This window comes from Perna viridis, chromosome 10 (genome assembly GCF_037379345.1).
Source record: "Perna viridis isolate PV_CMFRI_1.1 ecotype Kerala chromosome 10, ASM3737934v1, whole genome shotgun sequence".
Lineage (NCBI taxonomy): Eukaryota > Metazoa > Mollusca > Bivalvia > Mytilida > Mytilidae > Perna > Perna viridis.
In genome coordinates, this window is record NC_142454.1 from 35,218,496 (window position 1) to 35,241,847 (window position 23,352).

Sequence of the window (23,352 nt, forward strand, 5' to 3'; positions counted from 1 at the left end):
GGTCAAACCAATGCTGATTAAATATATCAAATCTAATGCCATGGTCATATAGCTGAAATATTGCTGCTCGGGCGTTAAATCCCAATAAACAAACAAACCAATACCATGGTGGAACCAATGCTGATTAAATATATCATGTCCAATACCACGGTTGAACCAATGCTGATTAAATATATCATGTCCAATACCACGGTCAAACCAATGCTGATTAAATATATCATGAGAATACCACGGTCAAACCAATGCTGATTAAATATATCATGAGAATACCACGGTCAAACCAATGCTGATTAAATATATTATGTCCAATACCACGATTGAACCAATGCTGATTAAAGAGTAATCAAAGGAACCAAGGTTATAGCGGTAATCAAAAGAATGTAATCCTGGGACAAAGACCAGACATGGAAAACAGACATACACAACAAAGAACACATAGTAACTAAAATCATGCATACAAAGTAACAAAAGTAAATGAGCAACTTGGACTCCACTAAAAACTGGGAGCATGGACCAGGTGCACCGGTAGGGTAAATATGTCATGTCCAATACCACGGTGGAACCAATGCTGATCAAATATAACATGTCTAATACCACGGTCAGACCAATGCTGATAATATATATAATGTCCAATACCACGGTCGAACCAGTGCTGATTAAATATATCATGCCTAATACCACAGTCGAACTAATGCTGATTAAATAAATCATGAGAATACCACGGTCGAACCAATGCTGATTAAACATATCATGTCTAATACCATTGTCAAACGAATGCTGATTAAATATATCATGTCTAATACCACGGTGGAACCAATGCTGATTAAATATATCATGAGAATACCACGGTCAAACCAATGCTGATTAAAAACACATTTTCCAATCTTTATATTATTATTTAACCATATTGGACTGGATAAAAAATATTCGCAGTCACCTCTTTTTTCTTTTTTGACAGTCATCTGCCATGATTTGAACACAACTTTCCAAAACAAATTGTTTGTTTTACATATCCAGTTCCACAACAGAAAAATTTACTTCTATGAACATCTGATAAAATAATATAACTCCATTTGTTATCTCTCTGGAAAATTTTTCTAATCCATATTGACTTCAGAGCTGGAATAAAGGAATTAATATCTAACATCTTGAGTCCCCCCTGATGAAGATCCTTTACCAAAACATCTTGCTTAACTCTATGAGTATGTGAGTTCCACACAATTTCATACAATGATATCATTAAGATTTGAGAAATCCTGGTTTTTGAAGGATTTAGCAGAGAGACATCAGATGGTTCAATACAGTTATTCTTCCAGTTGCAGTAAGATTTCTTTAGACCGTTGTTTCATAATATTTTTAACCTGAATAAGTTTCTCATCATATTTAACCTTAACTATTCTATAAAGGTCTACAGCAAAATGTATACCAAGAAGTTTAAAATTTGTCACACCCCAGAAAAGATCTCTGTTGCAACATAAGATATCACAACTATGTTTCCTGGTACCTATCCATATCAATTTTGTTTTAGAATAGCTAATATTAAGCCGTGACAAACTAGCAAACCAATCCAGTTCTAAAAGTGTTTCTTGCAGTGACTTTTCATTGCCACCTAAAATCAAAGATGTGTCATCTGTAAACTGTAATAACTTATGCTCTGCCCTAGTAATCTTCATACCATGAATGTTGTCATTTTCTTAAGATTGATAATTTTGTGTTAATATTTGAACCTTTTAGGAATTAAGACCGAAAAGGGACCAGAAACTAGCATTTTCCTTATGTCTGGAAAACTACTTGAGTAAAAGATAATGGATCTCATTTAAATTTGACTACAAGGTGTCATTCCACAAAAAGAACACTGGGATTGATATGTTGGTGGTTGTGACTTGAGCCAAGTAAGAATAAGGTGCCAGAAATGGGTTTGATACAAGTATTTTCTTTAATGATTTCTGAATGGTAACATTAGTAAACAGGAATGGATCACTTTTAAATTGAATAACCAGGTGCCATACTCTAAAGGAGGGTTGAGATTGATTTTGGAAGTCATGACTGGAACCATTTAGGAATAAGTTATCAACAAGCAGTCACCCTAATTCTGGACAAATTCTCATCCTGTGTCAAATGTCTAATTTCGAAGCTGAATCAACTTTGAATGGTGTTACTGTGTCCATACATGTACTTGCCTAAACTGATCATTTTAAGGGTTCAATCTCTGTGGTCGCATCTAGCTTCACTAAGTACTGTCAACACAACTTGTAATTTCTCCACTCTTCACAATGGAGACAATGTGAGTGGAATCACTATTTATGTTCTTAGTTGTGTATGTCTGTTTTCCATGTCTCGTCTTTGTCTCTGGATTACATTCTTTTGATTACCCCTAGAACCTTGGTTCCCATGATTATTCCTGAAAACATGCTTATAGTTTAATTCTTTTGTTTACATGACAATATATATTTAATGATTCTTTAAGTTTTTAAATGAAAAGTATGGGAGTGAAGCAATGTGGAGACACAGTGAAGAAATTCAAATGTAGATTGATGTCAGTGTACAACCTGTAAAGCATTATATTTTTAAATGCAGTTAGTGGTTTCATTTCTAAATGCTTTGTGTTGGTCCAGGTGTCCAGTAGGCCTGCAATAATGCTATGCTTCTCGTAAAAGACGACTAAATAGTGCTCAGAACCCTGGCTACAGGCCAAAGCACCCTGCCAGCAGAGCAACTAGTTTGTGTGCCCCAGGTGGTTGAATAGGATACCTCTAGTATTCTACATGCTGGGGTTGTTGGGCCATTATACAGAAAATATGACAGCAAACCATAGTGGTGCATTATGTTGGGAAAGATACCACATTACTTTCACATTAAAGAACCCTGTTGTGATATTTAATAGGAGTAGGAAACTTGGCTCTGCCGCAGAAGGCTAAATTGGCTGTCCCTACCCACCTTTCCATATTTCCGGTGGTAATCTAAATTCCTCAACCATATTATCCTTGTGTCCCATCCCATTTTTCATTTCATCATTATTTCATGCTCATTTTATCATCCATTTCATGTTCATTGCCCGGATATAGCTGAAAATATTGAAGTTGAATGATTTTTACTGAAGTCAGGGCTTCAGACTTTTCAGTGAATTTACAGTTTTCTGCACTTTTTTTGTTATGCTTTTACAAATTGATTTTATCTTTTGTATGTAGTCTTGCTATGAGAAGTTACAGATTAACTTTGGTTACAGTTGATTGATTTTTATGGAAGTTATGGCCCTTGGACTTAAAAAATTTCAGTGAATTTCAAGTTTTCCACACTTTTTTTGTGGGGCCATTGGAACACTGTTCTTTTATTTAAAGAAATAGATAAACAGATACATGAAGCTTTTTTTATATCCTTGAGTTTAATTTAGAATAAGATAAAACAATTCATATGTTGTGTCTATCTATGCCCAAAATTTACAGAATTTTGTTCTATAAGCTGCACCTTTATGGAACAAATTTTGCTGATATACTTGTACATCTGTATAGCTAATTTTCTTGTTTATACATGTACTACTGTATTTTCAGTTGGAAGAATTGTGTTTGAGTTATTTAAAGACAAACTACCAAAAACTGCAGAGAACTTTAGAGCCTTGTGTACAGGAGAAAAAGGAGAAGGGAAGACTACTGGTTTACCACTTCATTACAAAGGATGTCCATTTCATAGAAGTGAGTTATAATCAGGTTTCTAGCATAGTAGCATGTAGTAACTTTTTTGGCCCTGGTATGAGCTTTTATTAAATCACAATTTGAAAATTCCAGCATGACACTTGTAAAGATTTTAATTTATATAGTACTAGTACCTGAAGATTAATAGGTTGATTTTCCTTAATCATTCAAAAGAAATTGAAAGATTGAAAAATCAACAAATTAAGATGAAAACTCACCAAAGTTTGGTTCCAATTGGTCAAGTAGTGTCAGAGAAGAAGATCCTTGAAAGATTTAACATTAAAAATAGCAAGAAAAAAGTTCAAAAAGGGCAATTACTCCAACATGACTATATAGATTAAAATGAAAATTTGACCACAGGTATATTTAATCATGCTGAGTAGTTTTTTTATCCAGTGAGAATTTGGTTAAACCTAAGTTTTGGAGATATATGCAAAAATCAGCTGTCTGACCCCTATGTTCTATTTTTAGTAATGGCAGCCATGTTTTTCACCTGTCTAAAATGCAAATGGTCATTTTGTTCAGGATACCTTAAAAAAACAAAAACACCAACTTTCATTGAATTCTGTATAGTAGTTTCTGAGTAATTTTAAATTTTAATTTTAAATTGAAAATTTAAACATCCAAAAAGGGCAATAGTTCCAACATGGGTCTACAGATTTTCACCAAAATTTGACCATAGATAGATCTCATCATGCTGAATACTTTTACATTTGTCAGAATTTAGTTAAACTAACAGTTTTGGAGATATATGCAAAAATCTGCTGTCTGATCCCTATGTTCTATTTTTAGTAACAATGGCCATGTATTTTAACAGCTCAAAAATCCAAATGGTCATTTTGTGTAGGATATTCTAAGAAAAAATCTTGTAAGTTTCATCCAAATTCATATAGTAGTTTCAGAGGAGAAGATGTTTGAAGAAACTGTTAACCATGACGTACACCAAGTAATGGCAATAGCTCACGGGCCTAAAGCCAGATGAGCTAATAATTTTTTTTTACATTTCCCGAAAACAATGGCACATTCTTATAGTTTTTGTGGCCAGGAAAGACATTGAAATGGTACAATGTATTTCTTTACACTGATGTAACTTCTTCTATTGAAACCTTATTGATAACTTGTTATTTGATTAACATCAAACTCTTTTTGAAACTGTAGAAGGAGTATGCCTTTACCCATGTCAGTAGAGGGAGTATACTTTTACCCATGTCAGTAGAGGGAATATGCCTTTACCCATGTCAGTAGAGGGAATATGCTTTTACCCATGTCAGTAGAGGGAGTATGCTTTTAATCATGTCAGTAGAGGGAGTATGCTTTTACCCATGTCAGTAGAGGGAGTATACTTTTACCCATGTCAGTAGAGGGAGTATGCTTTTACCCATGTCGGTAGAGGGAGTATGCTTTTACCCATGTCATCAACTGTGAAAGCTGGTCTAGTAGCTGCTTCAATCCAGCTGTCTGTCACACCATATGGAGTACCTTTTCATGTAATCTATACATTGAAGATGTGCAAATCTTATTATGGGCAAATTCTATATTTTATTGTACATTTTTAGCATGTTTTAACTTAGCAATTTTTTATGGTAGCAGTTTGAAGTAATCTATAACCTATTATTCAAACTTTGCACAGTATTTATATACTTAATGAAGATGTTGATTATAGACTAACATTTTCCTTTAAGTTGAACGAACTGAACTGAGCAATTTTTGGCTGAATTTCATGTGTGAAAACTGGGTTATGGTATGGTGAATGGTGGAAGGGGGGAATTATTTTCAAAACACTTTTCTCAGTAACTACTAATCACAGCATCTTGATATTTGGTATCTAGCATCAGGTACGGGATCTGATTTCAGACATGTTGAACATTTACTTCCTGTTTAAGGAAGTGCTTGCATTGTGTAATCTATAACTCAAAAGGTATAGAATCAGTATTGTTGATACATGTACTTTGCACAGTGTTTTGTATGCATATTTCAGATGTCTAACTCCTATTATTGACAATTTTGACAAATTTTTAATTTGAATTTTTACCTATTGAACTTTGTCATCAGTACATGTATCTGTACGTACTGAATATTACATGGCAAAATCTGTATTGCATGCTGTATCAACCCTCAACCAATATCACCCAGCAGCCCGGTGGCCCTTGGGGTGATATAGGAGTCTCGTGTTGATACAGCATGTGATACAGATTTTTTCTTGTCATGTTCATTATATCATATATTTTAACCGTACTCTAAGTCTGTTCTGTGAGGGGTGCGATATAGGGTATGCAATATAGGTCTAGGGGTGGGATATAGGGTATGTGATATAGGTCTAGGGGTGTGATATAGGGTATGTGGTATAGGTCTAGTGGTGTGATATAGGGTATGTGGTATAGGTCTAGTGGTGTGATATAGGGTATGCGGTATAGGTCTAGTGGTGTGATATAGGGTATGCGGTATAGGTCTAGTGGTGTGATATAGGGTATGCAGTATAGATCTAGTGGTGTGATATAGGGTATGCGGTATAGGTCTAGTGGTGTGATATAGGGTATGCAGTATAGGTCTAGTGGTGTGATATAGGGTATGCGGTATAGGTCTAGAGGTGTGATATAGGGTATGCGGTATAGGTCTAGAGGTGTGATATAGGGTATGCGATATAGGTCTAGAGGTGTGATATAGGGTATGTGATATAGGTCTAGAGGTATTATATAGGGTAGATGATAAAGAGTTGAAACAAACACTTATAATGCATATACAAAAAAGTTATATCTTAATCTAAGTATATGATATATTTGTGTATTATACAATGTTAAGACAATTTGTAACATACATTGAATAATTTTCATTTTCTTATTGTTAATATTCATAATGAAGATATATATGTGTGTATGGGCTGACAAGTATTTGATAGTGACACAGATTAAGACATATTAGTCTTGTTAAGTAAATTATTATATATTTATATTATATATTTAGATTAAAATAGACCTTTTTTGTAAATGCATTATATCGTTTACCCTATATCGCATATCCTATATCACACCTCTAGACCTAAATCATATACTCTGTATCACTAGACCTATTTATTGCCCCGTGCAGGTCCGGGTGTTAAAAGAATAGGCCTGCAGCAGTGCTAAGCTTGTCCTAAAAGGTGACTAAATAGTGCTCAGAACCCTAGCCAGGGGCTAGAGCGCTCTGCCCACAGAGCAACTGGGATGTGTGCCCCAGGTGGTGGAATGGGGTACCCCTGGCGTGTTACATGCTGGGGTTGTCAGGCTATAATACGGAAAACCTGACCGCAAACCATAGTGGTGCACCGTGTTGGGAAAGATGCCACGTTCCTCGCACGTTAAAGAACCCTACTGTGGTATTCTCCCGGAGTAGGAACCATAGGGCTCCGCCACAGGAGGCTAAATTGCCCGACCCTACCCACCTCTCCCTATTTCCAGTGGCAATCAAAATTTGTCGACCCCATTGTCCTTGTGTCTCATCCCTTTTTCATTTCATCACCATTTCATGTTCATTTTATCATCAATTTCATGTTCATCGTCTGAATATAGCTGAAATATTGCTGCTCGGATGTTAAACCCCAACAAACAAACAAAACAAACAAACCTATTTATTGCATACCCTATATCACACCTCTAGACCCATATCGCATACCCTATATCACATCCCATTACAGACCATACTTGATCAGATCTGGCGAAATCATTTTTCAACCTGTCGGACATTTGGTCCTGCAACATAACAAAATCTGCTGGACCGAACAATTATCTGAAGGTCCGGTTGAGCCATGTCTAATGGAAAACGTACCAGACATCTGGTCCAGAAATCAAGCAAATTTTACAGGACTGTGGCTAGAAGTACCTGTCATGTCTGACGGTCTGACAAATTTTGCCATGACTGCTCGATGTTTAGTTAAAATATATGATATTGAAACCCATTTGAATATGCTATGCCCTGTTATATAAAGATATACCCTGTATGTGACTATTAAGATTACATCCAGCCATTCAGGCTCCTGTAGGAGATCCTAGTGTCACACCTTGTTTTGCTTTCTTTCTTTAATTGGACAGTTAAATCTTCACATTTTCTTGTATTTACTGTTTACATTTTCATTGGTGTGTATATCAACTTGCAACCCATACAGTTGAAGGTATACTGTTGGATTTTGTAGAACAAAAACAATGACTACTTATACACACATTCATTCATCCTCGCCAGTTGAGCTAATATTTTCAACTGTATAATAAAGCATCGTGTATTATCTGTAAAAATTATTGCTTACCTAGTTGACAGTAATTGCCATAATTGATGATTGGTAATTTTTTTTCACACACATCTTTTTCATTACCTAAGTAATTCTACCATCCCCAGTGATTAAAATGTCTATTGCTATTTAAGTAGATGATTGCCAGGTTAAGTTTTACGAGTGGTGAATAGAAGCTTTAGGAGAGTCGAGGGAAAAAATTTTAAGAGTGGTGATTTGAAGTTTTAGGGGAGTCAAGTGAATGTTTTAGGAGAGGTGAGGGGAAGGTTTATGAGAGTAAAGGGAAAGTTTTTTTAAGTGGTAAGGAGAAGTTTTTGGAGTGGCAAGGAATGTTATAGTGATGAGGGAAAGTTTTAGGAGTGCTGAGAAGTTTTTGGAGTTGCAAGGGAAAGGTTTAGGAGTGGTGAGGGTAAGTTTTAGGAGAGTCAATGAGGAGTTTTAGAAGTTGCTAGCAGAATTTTTAGGAGAGTAAGGGAAAGTTTTATGACTAGTGAGGAAAGTTTTAGGAGTTTGATTCAATATTAATTTTGTTTATAACAGGTTCTACACAACTACAGTGACTGTAAATTTTCCATTAAAAATGTGTTCTTATTAAAAAAAATAACACCTACAGAGTCACAATAAGATGTATGTCTCGATGATTACATGTTTATTACAGAAATTACACAATACTGCAATGGTTTATGTCTCATGATCATTAGTTAATACGGTAACTCAAAAATAAGAAGTTGTAATAAAACTTCAAAAATGACTATGTAACATGGAGTTATGTATGAAGTATTTGTCTTCAATTGTTCATGTTCAAATTTTTCTTTCATATTTATCACTGTCAGAGGTGCTTGTTGTCATTAAAATATAACATGTCAGGTTGGTCAATGTATAGGTCTCCATAGTCACTTTAGTGTTAAACTCTTGTTAAAGTTGGAACTCTTCTGACAGGATTTTTCTCACACTGACATGACAAAAATTTTTTGTAAGCCATTCTAAAGTTTCTATCCATCACAGTATATATGATAGGGTTGGTACAATAGAAAGTCCATCCAAGGAATGTTGTCCACAGGTGATGGATAGGTGCAGAGAAATCCTGGTCTGTTATGTTTACTATAAAATATGGGAATGTTCCCAGAAAGTACACTGCAAATATACACATCATCATTGCTGAGAGACGCAAGGCTTTTGTCCATGCTGCACCTCCACTTGGTTGACTTACTCGCTTGGATATTCTGTAAGCTTTTGCTCCTATTCTAATATAACAGAAAATGATAAAAATACATGGCACGATAAATCCTAATGTCACAGTAGCTATCCTATTGGATTGATTTCCCTCTTTAGAGAATGTACAAGCTAGTATGGCTGGTACAAATGTGAAACTTCCCCAGAGTCTGAAGGCAGCAGGTATTGTAAAGATGAGTGGTAGGATCCATCCTATAGCTAATGTCACAATCAGAGGCTTTTTATTGGACAGTCTGAGATATTGTGGTAGATGGACAACATTGAGGTATCGGTAGAGAGCAATAATTCCCAAATGAATAAGGATAACTCCCACTAATGTATATCTGATTCCTCCTGCAGCACTGCAGAATTCCTCAGAAATGGAATGTGTTTTTTGATGAAATATTGCTGCCTCTAATGGCAGAATGAGAGAACAGTAGAGAAATCCAGCCAGACTTAAACTTCCTATTAATACACAGTTAACATTATATCTTAGGCTGGAGAAACAGATGGCTAAAAGTGTCAGAATATTTCCAAAACTTCCAATAAAACTTAACACAATAACAGCAATTTCAAAACCAAGCACAGTTTGATGTTGATCACACCACCACACACTGCAGTTTGTAATGTTCATAGTGGTTATATATTCCTCAGAATGATATTCACAACACCAAAATTTACCCTCTGAATTTGATATTGGTATTAAGTATAAAGATAAAGTTTATACATCCATCGAATAACTAGTATAGAAATGGTTAAAGTTTTATGTCAACATAATAAATTCCATGTTATAAGGTCCAATAAATGTTGTATTATAAATAGTGAATGTATTTTGACTTTGACTTCACAAAACTAGATCACAGTTTTATTTTCCTTGTTATTTAATTTCTTAACAACTACTGGTTTCTACAAGACTGAAAAAAAAAACATTCACACATTCATAAAGAGGCACGTAATTCCTTTAAATGTCATTTAAATTTTGTAAAGATATCCTTCCTTTGGTGAACTTAAGAGCAGTCACTTTTATTAAATTTCCGTCATTAGATCTTCCCATGTAATTTTCTTCTCAAAAGTAAGCAATTTATCACTTAATGATCCATATATATCTTATATTTCTCATGTCATATCAGAACTGATTTTAATATTTGTTTATTATTTAGACATTTTAAAACTCACTATTAATTACTTTAAATGGTAATTATACATAATTCCTTCCAAGCATTATCCCTTTTTAAATCCTGTTTTGTCATTGAAAGCTAGATGATCCACATTTTATCGTCATCAGTTATGTGACTTACGTATTTTTAGGATATACCACAGTAGGATGGTCTGTAATTGGACAATTAATTCTCTGCCACCACACAAAAAGTACTACAATTCTGTGTTTTCTCTTAGGTTTTATTATGTAACTGTCTTAGATATGAATCAATCTTACAACTTAAGTGGTGAAACACATGCTATGCATTTTTAAACAGATAGTTATTTTAGGTCTATTATTATGAGAAAAACGTTCCAGATTTTTCTATATATGCTCAGTAGAGCTTGAAGTATTGTATTTTCTCCGGTACATATAAATCTGAAGTATTTCTCCAGTACATATAAATCATGTTTTATGATGGTTAAGACATCCATTTTACCATTACATAGTTCTGATGTAAAATCATTTTATATATTTGTTATATATTAAAGAGATTTTTTTTAGTTTTCAGATTAGCATTCAAATCAATGATGTGCTGTTTATTTTATATGTTTTAAGTTGATAAAATCTATTAGTAACAGGTTTGATTTTGTTACAAAAGTATAATTACTTCTCCACATTGAATTACAATGATGAATCATTTTTCAGAATGATTTCATCTGGTAAACGTCATTTGAAAACATTATTACATAAGACTGCATTTCCTATTTTCATTTCCCAGCAAACAACTTTTGTCTATACCATAGCTGTCTATCCTTCTTCATTATAATCTATTCCATTGATTTTGCTTCATGTCATAAATTAGTATGCATGACCGATGATACTTATTATGTTAGGATAGATAGTCCAACTTAAAGCCTGGTTTTACATCTTCAATTGATGGAAGGGAAAAGCTTTTTTGAGCCTGATCATAGCAGTTCTAGGATTTTCTTTGTCAGGTCTTGCTCATTCTGATATGCCTGTTTACTAATCAGTGTGGAGTATTTCCATTCAGAGAAAAAGTTGTTAACAGAATTTATGGTTATGTTTAGCAAGTAAGATTGTCGACATATGGCACATAAAATGTTGTTTATACATGTAGATCATGTAGTTTTATCAATGAAGTTGTTACACTGGGAGACACATTAGCAGCTTTTCACCTATTATCTATGCAGACCCTTTGCTGATTTACTATATATCACACATTTTGGTGTTCCTGCTCTGTTATCTTATCCTGCTCTTCTATCTTATACTGCTCATCAGTCATTCAATATTTATATAGCTCTAAAGTATTGAACTGTACTAATATACAGAAAGAGACTTGGTCAGTTAATACTAAGAATAGCAGTTGTGTAATAGCATAAACCTTTGCACCTATGTGGTATATCATTTTCGGGACTTGACTTCTCATCACAATTTTATTATTGAAGATGTCATTTGTAACCACTGACCACTTTCATAAACATCACCTCATCACAAATGTTTTTTAATCATTGTAGTAATAAAAGATTTCATGATACAAGGAGGAGATTTCTCTAACAAGAATGGTACAGGAGGAGAAAGTATCTACGGAGCCAAATTTGAAGATGAAGGATTTCCTTATAAGGTTTGATTATGATAATAGAGAGCATTTAGACTTTTTTGTTGATTGTTTGAAATAAATTAAGTAGGCCAATTTGTTTAATGTCAATTGTTCAATACGATTTGTGTAATTGAGTTGACACCCTTTGTACTAGTCAGATACATATACATTTGGTGAAATGACAAAGTAGCATTTTGCACTAGATTTATCTGTCTATCATACCTGTTTTTATGTTGCTTGTTTTTCTAAACTCTTGCAGATACTGAGGTAGTTTTGGGTATGAGAATGTTTCTTTATGTCTGACAGATTAAGTTGTAATGAGTATATGTATATACAGTTCCTCCATTACTGTTCTGGTTTTATTTTTAGACTCTTGTTAAAGTCCTTCTGACTGTCATGTGTTTTGTTATAGTTATAATTTGATTGAATAATTTAATTTGATTGTTTATTTCTCATCTTGGCAAGATAGGTTATATTCAAACTTAGTACACTGATGTCATTAATCTGTCTGCAGTCAGCAATTCAAATTCCAAATTAAATAAGGCTTTGATGAAAGGATAAGTGTAAATTATGACTTAAATGGATTAGAAATATAATTTATAAGGATTGTTTACAATTTTTACATGCCCGTCAAAGATGGGATGTATTATTGTATGTATACCTTTGTCTGTCCATCTGTCCGTCTGTTGTCCACGTTTTAATGAAACTTTGGTGAATCGATCATATCTATTGACATAAGTTCCCTTTTGATTTTTATAAATTTCAGATTTTTTGTTTCCATGTTATGAATTTTTATAGTTAAAAAAGGGAGATTTTCAAGTTTATGCACAGTTACTCAAAAACACTTTCACAAACTTTTATGAAACTTTAATTATTTATATCTTTTGAAGTAAGCTCGCTTCCAATTTGTATAAATGTCTAATTTTTTAAGTTTTCGTGTTATGAAGTTTTACTCTTTAAAAAAGGCCGGAAATAGCCTAGGAAATTTTATTCGTTGAAAAATCGTTTAAAACAGACCTTTGTTATGATGATCGACTAATAAATATGAAAATTACTTGGTTTGGTAACCTTGTCAGAAAAGTATGCTTTAAACAAGATAGAAATTTATTGGTGAAAAATCAATCTTCTCCTCTAACACCACTTAACCAATTGAAACCAAACTTGGTATGGATGCTCCTTGGGGTAATTTGCATGGAGTTGATATGGGGATTTATGATCCGTCAAAAAACATGGCCGCCATTACTAAAAATAGAACATAGCAGTCAGATGGTAGTTTTTCACATATATTTCCAAAAGTGTTAGATTTAGCCAAATTGTGACAAAAGTAAAAGTGTTCAGCGTGATGAGATCTATCTATGGTGAAATGTTTGCCTTAATCAGTGAAGCCATGTTGGAATTATTGTCCTTTTTCAATGTTTTTTTGTGCTATTATTCATGTTATTTCTTTCAAAAACCTTTTCATCTGATCGACACTACTTGACCAATTGAAACCCAACTTAGGTTTAGCCAAATTCTTTCAATTGCTGAAATGATCTTTATTATAAGGCCTACCAAAGTCTTCTTCAGTCAAAATTCTTGGACAACTTCTTGTTAAATTTATAGCTCTGGAAAGGCAAAATTTAACCAGGTGAACGATTCAGGCTCCTGGGAGCCTCTTATTTTTCTTAGGGTGTATTTTCATGAGTTCTGGACTGTTTCTTTTGTTTTTTTTTATAGTATGTAGTTTAATTTACTTGTTACTTGCTTTCTTATGTACATTGGGATATACTGCAGAAATGTATGTTGGAAGAAAACATTTCTGCAGGCGATATGAGTTCTATGTATTAGAGCTGATTTTGTTCTTCTCTATCTATTACCTATGTATTAAGCAGTTATTTTTCAGCATGACAAACCAGGTTTACTCAGTATGGCTAATGCAGGTCCAGGGACAAATGGTTCTCAGTTCTTTATCATATGTAAAGAAACACCACACCTGGATGGTAAACATGTGGTATTTGGCAAAGTCCTAAAGGGTATGGGGATAGTCAGGGAGCTGGAAAATGTAGAAGTTGAGGGAGAGACTCCTGTCAAAGTAAGTAATGTGTTGTATTTAGAGAAGTCCTCAAGAGATTTGAGGTGATCATGGAGCAGGTAAATGTAGAAATTGGGGGAAATAATCAAGTCTTTATTATAATTATATATATTGAAAGTACCTGTAATTAAATTAAGTATTAAACTGTGATCATTCTACCCTTGTAAATAACATCAGTAATAGCAGAAGTAGGTACCTGTCATTCATTTTTACTGTGTTATATAGTAACACTTTAATCACAACTGAAACCAAGAGATGTATCACGCTTCAATGCAATATTCTTTCTCCAACTTCTCATGGATGATACCATGCTGCAGTGTTCTAGGATTTTTTAGAAATTGAGGTTTCTTCGGGAAAAATCCGTATAAAATCAATTTTCCCACAGTCAATGACTGCTTTCCTAACAAAACAAATCCTTACAGCATATGAAGTTTGCAACTTGCCACGGGAAAGTGTAACTAAGTGCTTAACTTTCCCTGACCCAAATTTCACTTGCCCTGGGTAACGGGAAATAGGAATCCTAGAACACTGTGCTGCACTGTAATATTTACAGCAATATATTTTAACAGGAATGTTAACAGTAATTCTTGATGGTAGTTATATTTTAACAAGAATGTTTAAGGTAATCACTGATGGTACTTATATATTAACAGGAATGTTTACAGTAATTTCTGAAAGTAGTTCTATTTTAACATGGATGTTTTGTTGCTGATGGTAGTTGCTGATTGTGATTATATGTTTTTCACCAGGAATGTTTTAATTGCTGATGGTCGTTATATTTTAACAAGAATGTTTACAGTAGCTACTGTAACTAGTTAGTTAAAGGAATGTTTACAGTACTTACTGATGATGGTTATATTTTAATTGAAATGTTTTTTTGCTGATGGTAGTTGCTGATTATGGTTATTTCTTACCAGGAATATTTAACTGCTGATGGTTGTTTTATTTTAACAGGAATGTTTACGGTAGCTGCTGATGGTTATTGGTATTAGGAATATTTACAGTAATTGTTGATGGTGGTTATAATTTAGGAATGTTTTATTTCTGATCATGGTTATATTTTAACAGGAATGTTTAATTGCTGATGGTGGTTATATTTTAACAGGAATGTTTAATTGCTGGTGGTGGTTATATTTTATCTGGAATGTTTTATTGCTGATGGTGGTTATATTTTACCAGGAATGTTTTATTTCTGATCATGGTGATATTTGAACAGGAATGTTTAGTTGCTGATGGTGGTCATATTTTCCCTGGAATGTTTTATTTCTGATCATGGTGATATTTTTTTTTAGGAATGTTTAATTGCTGATGGTGGTTATATTTTAACAGGAATGTTTAATTGTTGATGGTGGTTATATTTTACCTGGAATGTTTTATTTCTGATCATGGTGATATTTGAACAGGAATGTTTAGTTGCTGATTGTGGTTGCATTTTACCAGGAATGTTTTATTTCTGATCATGGTTATATTTTTTTCAGGAATGTTTAATTGTTGATGGTGGTTATATTATACCAGGAATGTTTTATTTCTGATCATGCTTATATTTTTTTCAGGAATGTTTAATTGTTGATGGTGGTTATATTATACCAGGAATGTTTTATTTCTGATCATGGTGATATTTTTTTTAGGAATGTTTAATTGCTGATGGTGGTTATATTTTAACAGGAATGTTTAATTGCTTATGGTGGTTATATTTTACCTGGAATGTTTTATTTCTGATCATGGTGATATATTTTTTTTAGGAATGTTTAATTGCTGATGGTGGTTATATTTTAACAGGAATGTTTAATTGCTGATGGTGGTTATATTTTACCAGGAATGTTTTATTTCTGATCATGGTTATATTTTACCAGGAATGTTTAATTGTTGATGGTGGTTATATTTTACCTGGAATGTTTTATTTCTGATCATGGTGATATTTGAACAGGAATGTTTAGTTGCTGATTGTGGTTATTTCCTACCAGGAATGTTTTATTTCTGATCATGGTTATATTTTTTTCAGGAATGTTTAATTGTTGATGGTGGTTATATTATACCAGGAATGTTTTATTTCTGATTATGGTTATATTTTTTTCAGGAATGTTTAATTGTTGATGGTGGTTATATTATACCAGGAATGTTTTATTTCTGATCATGGTGATATTTTTTTTTAGGAATGTTTAATTGCTGATGGTGGTTATATTTTAACAGGAATGTTTAATTGCTGATGGTGGTTATATTTTAACAGGAATGTTTAATTGCTGATGGTGGTTATATTTTACCTGGAATGTTTTATTTCTGATAATGGTGATATTTTTTTTAGGAATGTTTAATTGCTGATGGTGGTTATATTTTAACAGGAATGTTTAATTGCTGATTGTGGTGAAATCGCCGCTGGTGAAGATGATGGTTTTGTAAAGGATGATGGAAGTGGAGATATCTATCCTGAATGGCCAGATGATTCTGGTATTGACTTTGAAAATGTAAGTTTTTCAATGCTGACTGAGCAAAGATTTATGTAGTCAATTTCTATTATTGATAGCTTAGGGAAAGTAAAAACGGGAAAACCAGGTTGAGAAAGGATGAAACATTTCTTTTCCAGGTTAATGTTATCTTATAAAGACAGCATGCTGTATATCTCCTAGTTTTTGCATGTGGTTAAGTTTCAGTATATGGAATTGAAGGCATTTCAATTTGAACATTTACTGTTCATTCAAAAACATTCAAGGTAATCCTAACAATTAATAGGTCTTAAGTCATTGTCATGTTAAACCACTCAGTTGATAGTGACAGTATTTTGTCACAAGCATCCATTTGATATCTTCCTTAACATGGCGTCAATTTTTCTAATCAATCTTAAAAATGACAGCCATCAGTGCTATTTTTAGAATTTCAAGGTTTAGCTTTACCATTACATGTCCCATTGTGGCACATGACAAAGGACGTCATGGAATAAGGACCCTATTTGGCCCCTTATTTTATGTACAAAAATAAGATTGAAGTAAATGACAAAATGTGATATGCTCTGTTAAATGGATGTTAGTTTTTTTTTTAAATATGGTTTTAAATTTTCAACATTTTATCATTTTTCAGTTTTATGGAAGCCTCAAATCTGTCAAAACAACAAAATTAGGCGAAAAGGAAATTTTTCAATGATATTTTTGTCTCCCCTACATGACCCCTTGATATCTTAACTGATTTGAACTCCTTTCAGAATGATATTTATAAATCATCAAAAAAAAAAAGTCAGCATTGGGGAGACACTCAATAGTTGCAAAAATGTTCCAAAAAGAGCCCTATTTCGGGATATTTCATAGAAAGTTAACAAATTGTCAAATTTGGGACATTTTATTGTCAGTTATTGAAAGATGAAATGCTTATCAATGTGGTGAATATTTTAAGTTATTCATTTATTATTCTAAACAACAGAAAAAAAAATCATATCAAATTTCTAATTTCCAGTCAGGCAGGGGCCAAATATAGACCTTATCTTACCTCATCCTTTGAATGGACTGTACCTCAAATCAATTATCAATTATGGAAATATTTTATACATACATTTACATGTTTATAGAAAGACAGAAACTATTCATTGATAAAAAAATATTCTCATGACATTACAACTCCCTATAGGGTAATTTCCTTTGAAAGGCCAAAAAATCATGATTTATTTGGCTTTTTTTAATAATGCAATAGAAAAGAAGAAACTGCAAAATAAACAAATGATTCTTATGACAATTTTACAGCAAAGAATTCATTATACCTGAAAGGATAAAAGTCATTATTACTGCTGTTTTTGTTTTTGTTTATATCTAAACAACTTTTACCGTCTTTCTACACTTTTCCCAAACCCTGTAAATGTCTTCTTCATTTAATGAACTTTAAACTGCAACTACTGGTAAATAATATCTTATGTATCTAGGTGAATGATATGGCTTTATGAGTGAAAGTTGAATATCGCAAATTATTCTATGGTAAAATTACATTGACAGGAAAATTGATAAAAAAAAGTAAATTGACTCCACAAAAAAGGAGATATTCACTTTGAGTTATACTGGATATGTGGCAGCATGGCCTACTGTATTGTATTATGTAGTGAGATTTAAACAGCCACCTAATTGACTGGCTAAAGGACTAATTCTTTAGCAGAATTGGTTTATCGCTGGCTTGTCACCAAGTGTCCTAGAGTTCAATCCTTGGTTGCTAAGTGTAATTTTGTGGGTCAAATCATGCTCTCCTGTTACAGGTATATATATTTTAGATGGAAATTTTGATATTTAAATCCTCCAATCGACATATGTGCCTTCCATAAAAACAAAGTTTTATTGCTGTTACTGCATGTGTTGCACTAAAATTGTAGATGAAAATGAAGCTAAATTAGAAAATTTAGCCAAATTGTGTTAAAATAGCTTATTTTATTTTTTATGTAGATAATATAGAGTGCATCTGTCGAACTCTTTGAAATTTATACAAAATAGCCTTCTGTGCCATCACAACTCCTGACAAAAATTTTAAAGTTCATGGCTTTTGCTATATATTTTTGTCCCCCGCTGCAATGTGGAGCGGGGACATAGAATGCTGGTGTCCGTCCGTCTGTCTGTGCGTCCAAAGCTTGTGGACACAACTCCTCAGAAACTGCTTAACGGAATCCAAATTTGGTAGGATTGTTTTTCACCATATGTAGTTCATTATATTTAACTGCCATTTTGATTCGTCAATTTTTATTGGAGTTATGGGACTTTGTTCATTTTTCACGTTCTTTTTTTGCAGATTTTTTTGTTGTTGTATGAAGAATTCTTAACCTAACTTAATTTGATTCATTAAGATACATTAACCTTGAATCGCCACATGGACTTATAAAAGCACATAAGTTTTGAATCTGCTATTTATACAAGTGTCAAAGATTTGTAATTCAACTCTTTCTACAGCTGCGGAGGACATATGGCTACCCCTAGCATTCTTGTTGGATTAAAAACTACACCTAATCCTCTCATTTTTGTGAAAATTCTTTGCAAACTGTGTAGAAGCAGTTTTGTGCCTTCCTTGTGACTAAATTAAGACATAACAGCTTGTATTTTCTGTATATTTAGTATTCAGATAGTATTTTAGCTTTAAAATTGGCAAATTGAAAATTTCAAATAGTAAGTTGAAACTTTGGCAAAATTGTAGGCCTGAAACAAGTGTTAGTGAATTTACTCCTTTTATTTGTTATGATTGGGAAATTTATCAGATATCCATATATGTGAGTAGCAAGACACAGTGGTAGATTGTTAAATTTATTTAGGACAGGTTCTTTCATGACGTAATCTGTATGACTTCCAAAAAAATACTCTTATTTTAGTGCTCAAAAAATGCAAATTTCTCAAAAATAACTTACTACTATATTGTTATACTTGTTGCTTAGAATAATATCATGGGTATTAGATAATGCATAAAGAACCAAAATGTCTTCAACTTTTGATCTGAAAATAGAATAGAACAATTGCTGTCTTCTGTTTCAGTTAATATGAGTGTTCTTGACTTTTTGGAAAACTTCAGATTTTCACCTTGCCTTACTGGCTTGATGAGTAACTGTTTTTCCAAAAGTCAATAACACTGCTCATTTATGTCAACAAAGACAGTTATTGTATGATATCAACTCAAGTTATTTTAATAATTTCAACATCATAACAAAGGAGCCGTGGCAAGTTTGTTATTATGTTGAAATTTAAGTAACACAATTTAGTTTGTTTTTGTTTGTTTGTTGGGGTTTAACGTCTGAGCAGCAATATTTCAGCTATATTCAGACAATCACAATTTAGTATTTTGTAATAGTTATAAAACCTTTTTCATAATTATTTTTCGTAGATATTTGGCAGCTTGACATTTGGCATCTGCAATGGTTGAAATTCTAGCAATTGTCTGTCTATGACCATACAAGTTTATCAGGAGAACAACCTGAGAAAAGTTACAATGTCACTTTCAACCATTCAGATGTTATCAAGTCACTGTCATAATCAGAACAACCAATCACAAAGGCAAATTTTCAAATCATTAGTTCATATCACATTGTCCCTTGAAGTGATATCACAAAAAAATCTAGCCAGAGAAAACAAGGAGATCATAGAGTAATCATAGGTTTTATTCTTATCTCTATCAAAATATTTTGATTTTCTTTTAATCTCTCAGCTCAATTTGAAATTATGTGTATACTGATTGGTTTTACATTATTTCTATTTTGATTCAGGATGAGAATAAAGACAAGGTTTTAGAATTGGTAACTTGTATTAAATCTATTGGGAACAACTTCTTTAAAGAACAGAATGTAACAGCAGCAAAGAAAAAATACAAAAAGGCACTGAGGTGAGACAGGAAGCAGAGTCATGATCAAATCAGATATTGTTGTTTTGAATAATCATTACGATTTTGAACAAAGCATTTTGATTTTGTGAAATTTGTAAAACCTTTACATTAATATCCATCTGCTAAGTATCTTGAGATATAAAAACCAGACTACTGACAAATTTGTAGGCATTTTGATCATTAGAAAAAAAACTTCATTGCAAAATAAAGCCTTTGCAGGTTAGGCTGATAAACAGAACATACAATACTATTTAAATTAATTACAACAAATCTAAAATAATTATAACGTATTAAAAAGGAAACAAACATGTATGGACCTCATTTTTACCACTCCAAAGATTGCTTTATAACATTAACAATGATGGGTAATACATCTGAATTTGAAATACTAATAAGTTGGTTGGAGGTCAAGCTGGTTAAAATCTGAGTATTTATCAGACATTAGGTTTATAAAATCAGTTCTTAATCCATCATTATTTTGGCAATTGAAAAAGAAATGTTTCTTGTTGTCTAAGACTATATTTGACAATTTCTCTGCTCACAGGGTATATTTTTATATCTACCAAGTTCCACTTCTAGATTATGATTGCTTATGTAAAACTTTATTTTTTATATTTTGGATATCAGGAGTTTGTTGACTATATGTTTTTAATTTGCTATAAAGATATAATTTAGTGGTGTTGTCAAGATGGAAATTTTATCTTCATATTTTTTCTTTAATAATCCTTTTACTTTCATTTTAAAATTAGACTTGGCTTTGTAATAAGACTTTTCAATATGTTCAAAATCAGTTTTGTCTAATTTGAAGTTATTAAGATGAATAGCTCATTATTGTTAACAGAATTTTTTATATTTGATGTAGATACTTAGAACATATTGAAGAGAATATGGAACTTGGTGCAGATGAATCAAAGATGGATAAACTGTACAATATTCCTATAACATTAAATCTGTGAGTACGATATTCTTATAATATTTAATCTGTGAGTACAGTATACCTATAACTTTAAATCTTTGAGTATAATACACCTTTCTTATTAGCTCACCTGGCCAAAGGCCATGTATGCTATTGCCATTACTTGGTGTCCTTCGTCGTCTTCCATTAACAATTTTTCAAAAATCTTCTCCTCTGAAACTACTGAGAGGAATTATATGAAACTTTGCACATATGTTCCTTAGGGTATCTTGCACAAAGGTTGAGTTTAAATTTTTGATCCATCAAAAAACATGGCCACGTTACTAAAAATAGAACATAGGGGTCAGACTAGTTTTTCACATATACAATGTATCTCCAAAACCGTTAGGTTTAGACAAACTCTGACTGGGTAAAAGTGTTGAACATGATGAGAACTATCTGTGTCAAATTTTCATTTTAATCTGTCAAGCCATTTAGGAGTTGTATTTTTTGCTATTATTTATGTTATATCTTTCAGAAATCCCCTCTTACCCTACTTGACCAATTGGAACCAAACTTGTTATGAATGTTCCTTGGGGTATCTTGCACAAAAGATATGTTTATTTTTTTTTTTGATTCGTCAAAAAACATGGCTGTCGTTTCTAAAAATAGAACATAGGGGTCAGGCTGTAGTTTTTTGCATTTATCTCAAAAACCATTAGGTTTAGCCAAATTCTGACATGGGGTGAAAGTATTCAGCATGAACATTGCAGTACACATAGATTTATGACATGTTTAAAGCAAAAGCCCTGTATTTCATTATGTCATACTTTAAACATATATTGATTCTTACATTATTTTTTCAATATTTTTGACAAACCACTGATCACTTTTTTTTGCATCTCATTTGTTAATAATTTTTATCTATAAATTATTTCTAATGTTTTTGTTCTGCATTTGAAACATTAAACATTTAAACATAAAAATATGATGTATAGTTTTCAATAAAGAAACTTGGTCATTTTTAACAATTACTAGACTTGAATGAATTGGATGGTTTTATTTCAGTGCTGCTTGTTGTTTGAAGTTGAAGGAATACTCTGATGCTTTACAACATTGTGATCAGGTTGGTTGATAATGTGTACTCTGATGCTTTACAACATCGTGATCAGGTTGGTTTATATTGTGTACTCTGATGCTTTACAACATTGTGATCAGGTTGGTTGATAATGTGTACTCTGATGCTTTACAACATCGTGATCAGGTTGGTTGATAATGTGTACTCTGATGCTTTACGCCCCGTGCAGGTCCGGGTGTTAAAAGAATAGGCCTGCAGCAGCACTAAGCTTGTCGTAAAAGGCGACTAAATAGTGCTCAGAACCCTAGTCGGGGGCTAGGGTGCTTTGCCCACAGAACATCTGGGATGTGTACCCCAGGTGGTGGAATGGGGTACCCCTGTCGTGTTACATGCTGGGGTTGTCAGGCTATAATAAGGAAAACCTGACCGCAAACCATAGTGGTGCACCGTTGTGGGAAAGATGCCACGTTCCTCGCACGTTAAAGAACCCTAATGTGGTATTCTCCCGGAGTAGGAACCATAGGGCTCCGCCACAGGAGGCTAAATTGCCGATCCTACCCACCTCTCCCTATTTCCAGTGGCAATCAAAATTTGTCGACCCCATTGTCCTTGTGTCCCATCCCTTTTTCATTTCGTCATCGTTTCATGTTCATTTTATCATCAATTTCATGTTCATCGTCTGAATATAGCTGAAATATTGCTGCTCGGACATTAAACCCCAACAAACAAACAAACAAACTGATGCTTTACAACATTGTGATCAGGTTGGTTGATATTGTGTACTCTGATGTTTTACAACATCCTACTCTGACTGTAAATGAAAAATACTTGTTTACTGAATCCAACTGAAGTGATTTCTTTGAACAAATCTACAAGCTTGGTGAGAGAATTCATTACAGGGTATAAATTGATCTTTAAAGCACAAGATAAGATGAATGTTTTTCAAAGTTACAGGTACGAATGTGATATGAAAGCAAGTATTTGGATATAGCATTTGGTCAGAATTACTTTTTTCCTAAATTGAGAAATTAGGATCAAATCACAAAATTTGGAAGAAAGCATAATATTA

At 33.0% G+C, this 23,352-nt stretch overlaps 2 protein-coding genes across 2 annotated transcripts in view; one reads left to right on the plus strand and one right to left on the minus strand.

Moving 5' to 3' along the window:
• The window catches only part of LOC148605565 (peptidyl-prolyl cis-trans isomerase D-like), a 30,081-nt gene that overhangs the window by 3,369 nt on the left and 3,360 nt on the right, over window positions 1-23,352 (plus strand). The window contains exons 2-8 of the mRNA XM_088550312.1: window positions 3,549-3,689; window positions 11,836-11,942; window positions 13,801-13,989; window positions 16,329-16,451; window positions 20,195-20,310; window positions 21,173-21,262; window positions 22,274-22,331. Coding sequence (XP_088406438.1) covers window positions 3,549-3,689; window positions 11,836-11,942; window positions 13,801-13,989; window positions 16,329-16,451; window positions 20,195-20,310; window positions 21,173-21,262; window positions 22,274-22,331 — 824 coding nt within the window. The remainder of the gene's footprint in view (window positions 1-3,548; window positions 3,690-11,835; window positions 11,943-13,800; window positions 13,990-16,328; window positions 16,452-20,194; window positions 20,311-21,172; window positions 21,263-22,273; window positions 22,332-23,352) is intronic.
• Window positions 8,580-10,580, minus strand: LOC148605566 (protein trapped in endoderm-1-like). The gene is made up of 2 exons (XM_088550317.1): window positions 10,458-10,580; window positions 8,580-10,073 (listed from the first exon to the last, which is right to left on the minus strand). The coding sequence occupies exon 2, from the start codon at window positions 9,791-9,793 to the stop codon at window positions 8,852-8,854; it is 942 nt and encodes a 313-aa protein (XP_088406443.1). The 5' UTR covers window positions 9,794-10,073; window positions 10,458-10,580; the 3' UTR covers window positions 8,580-8,851.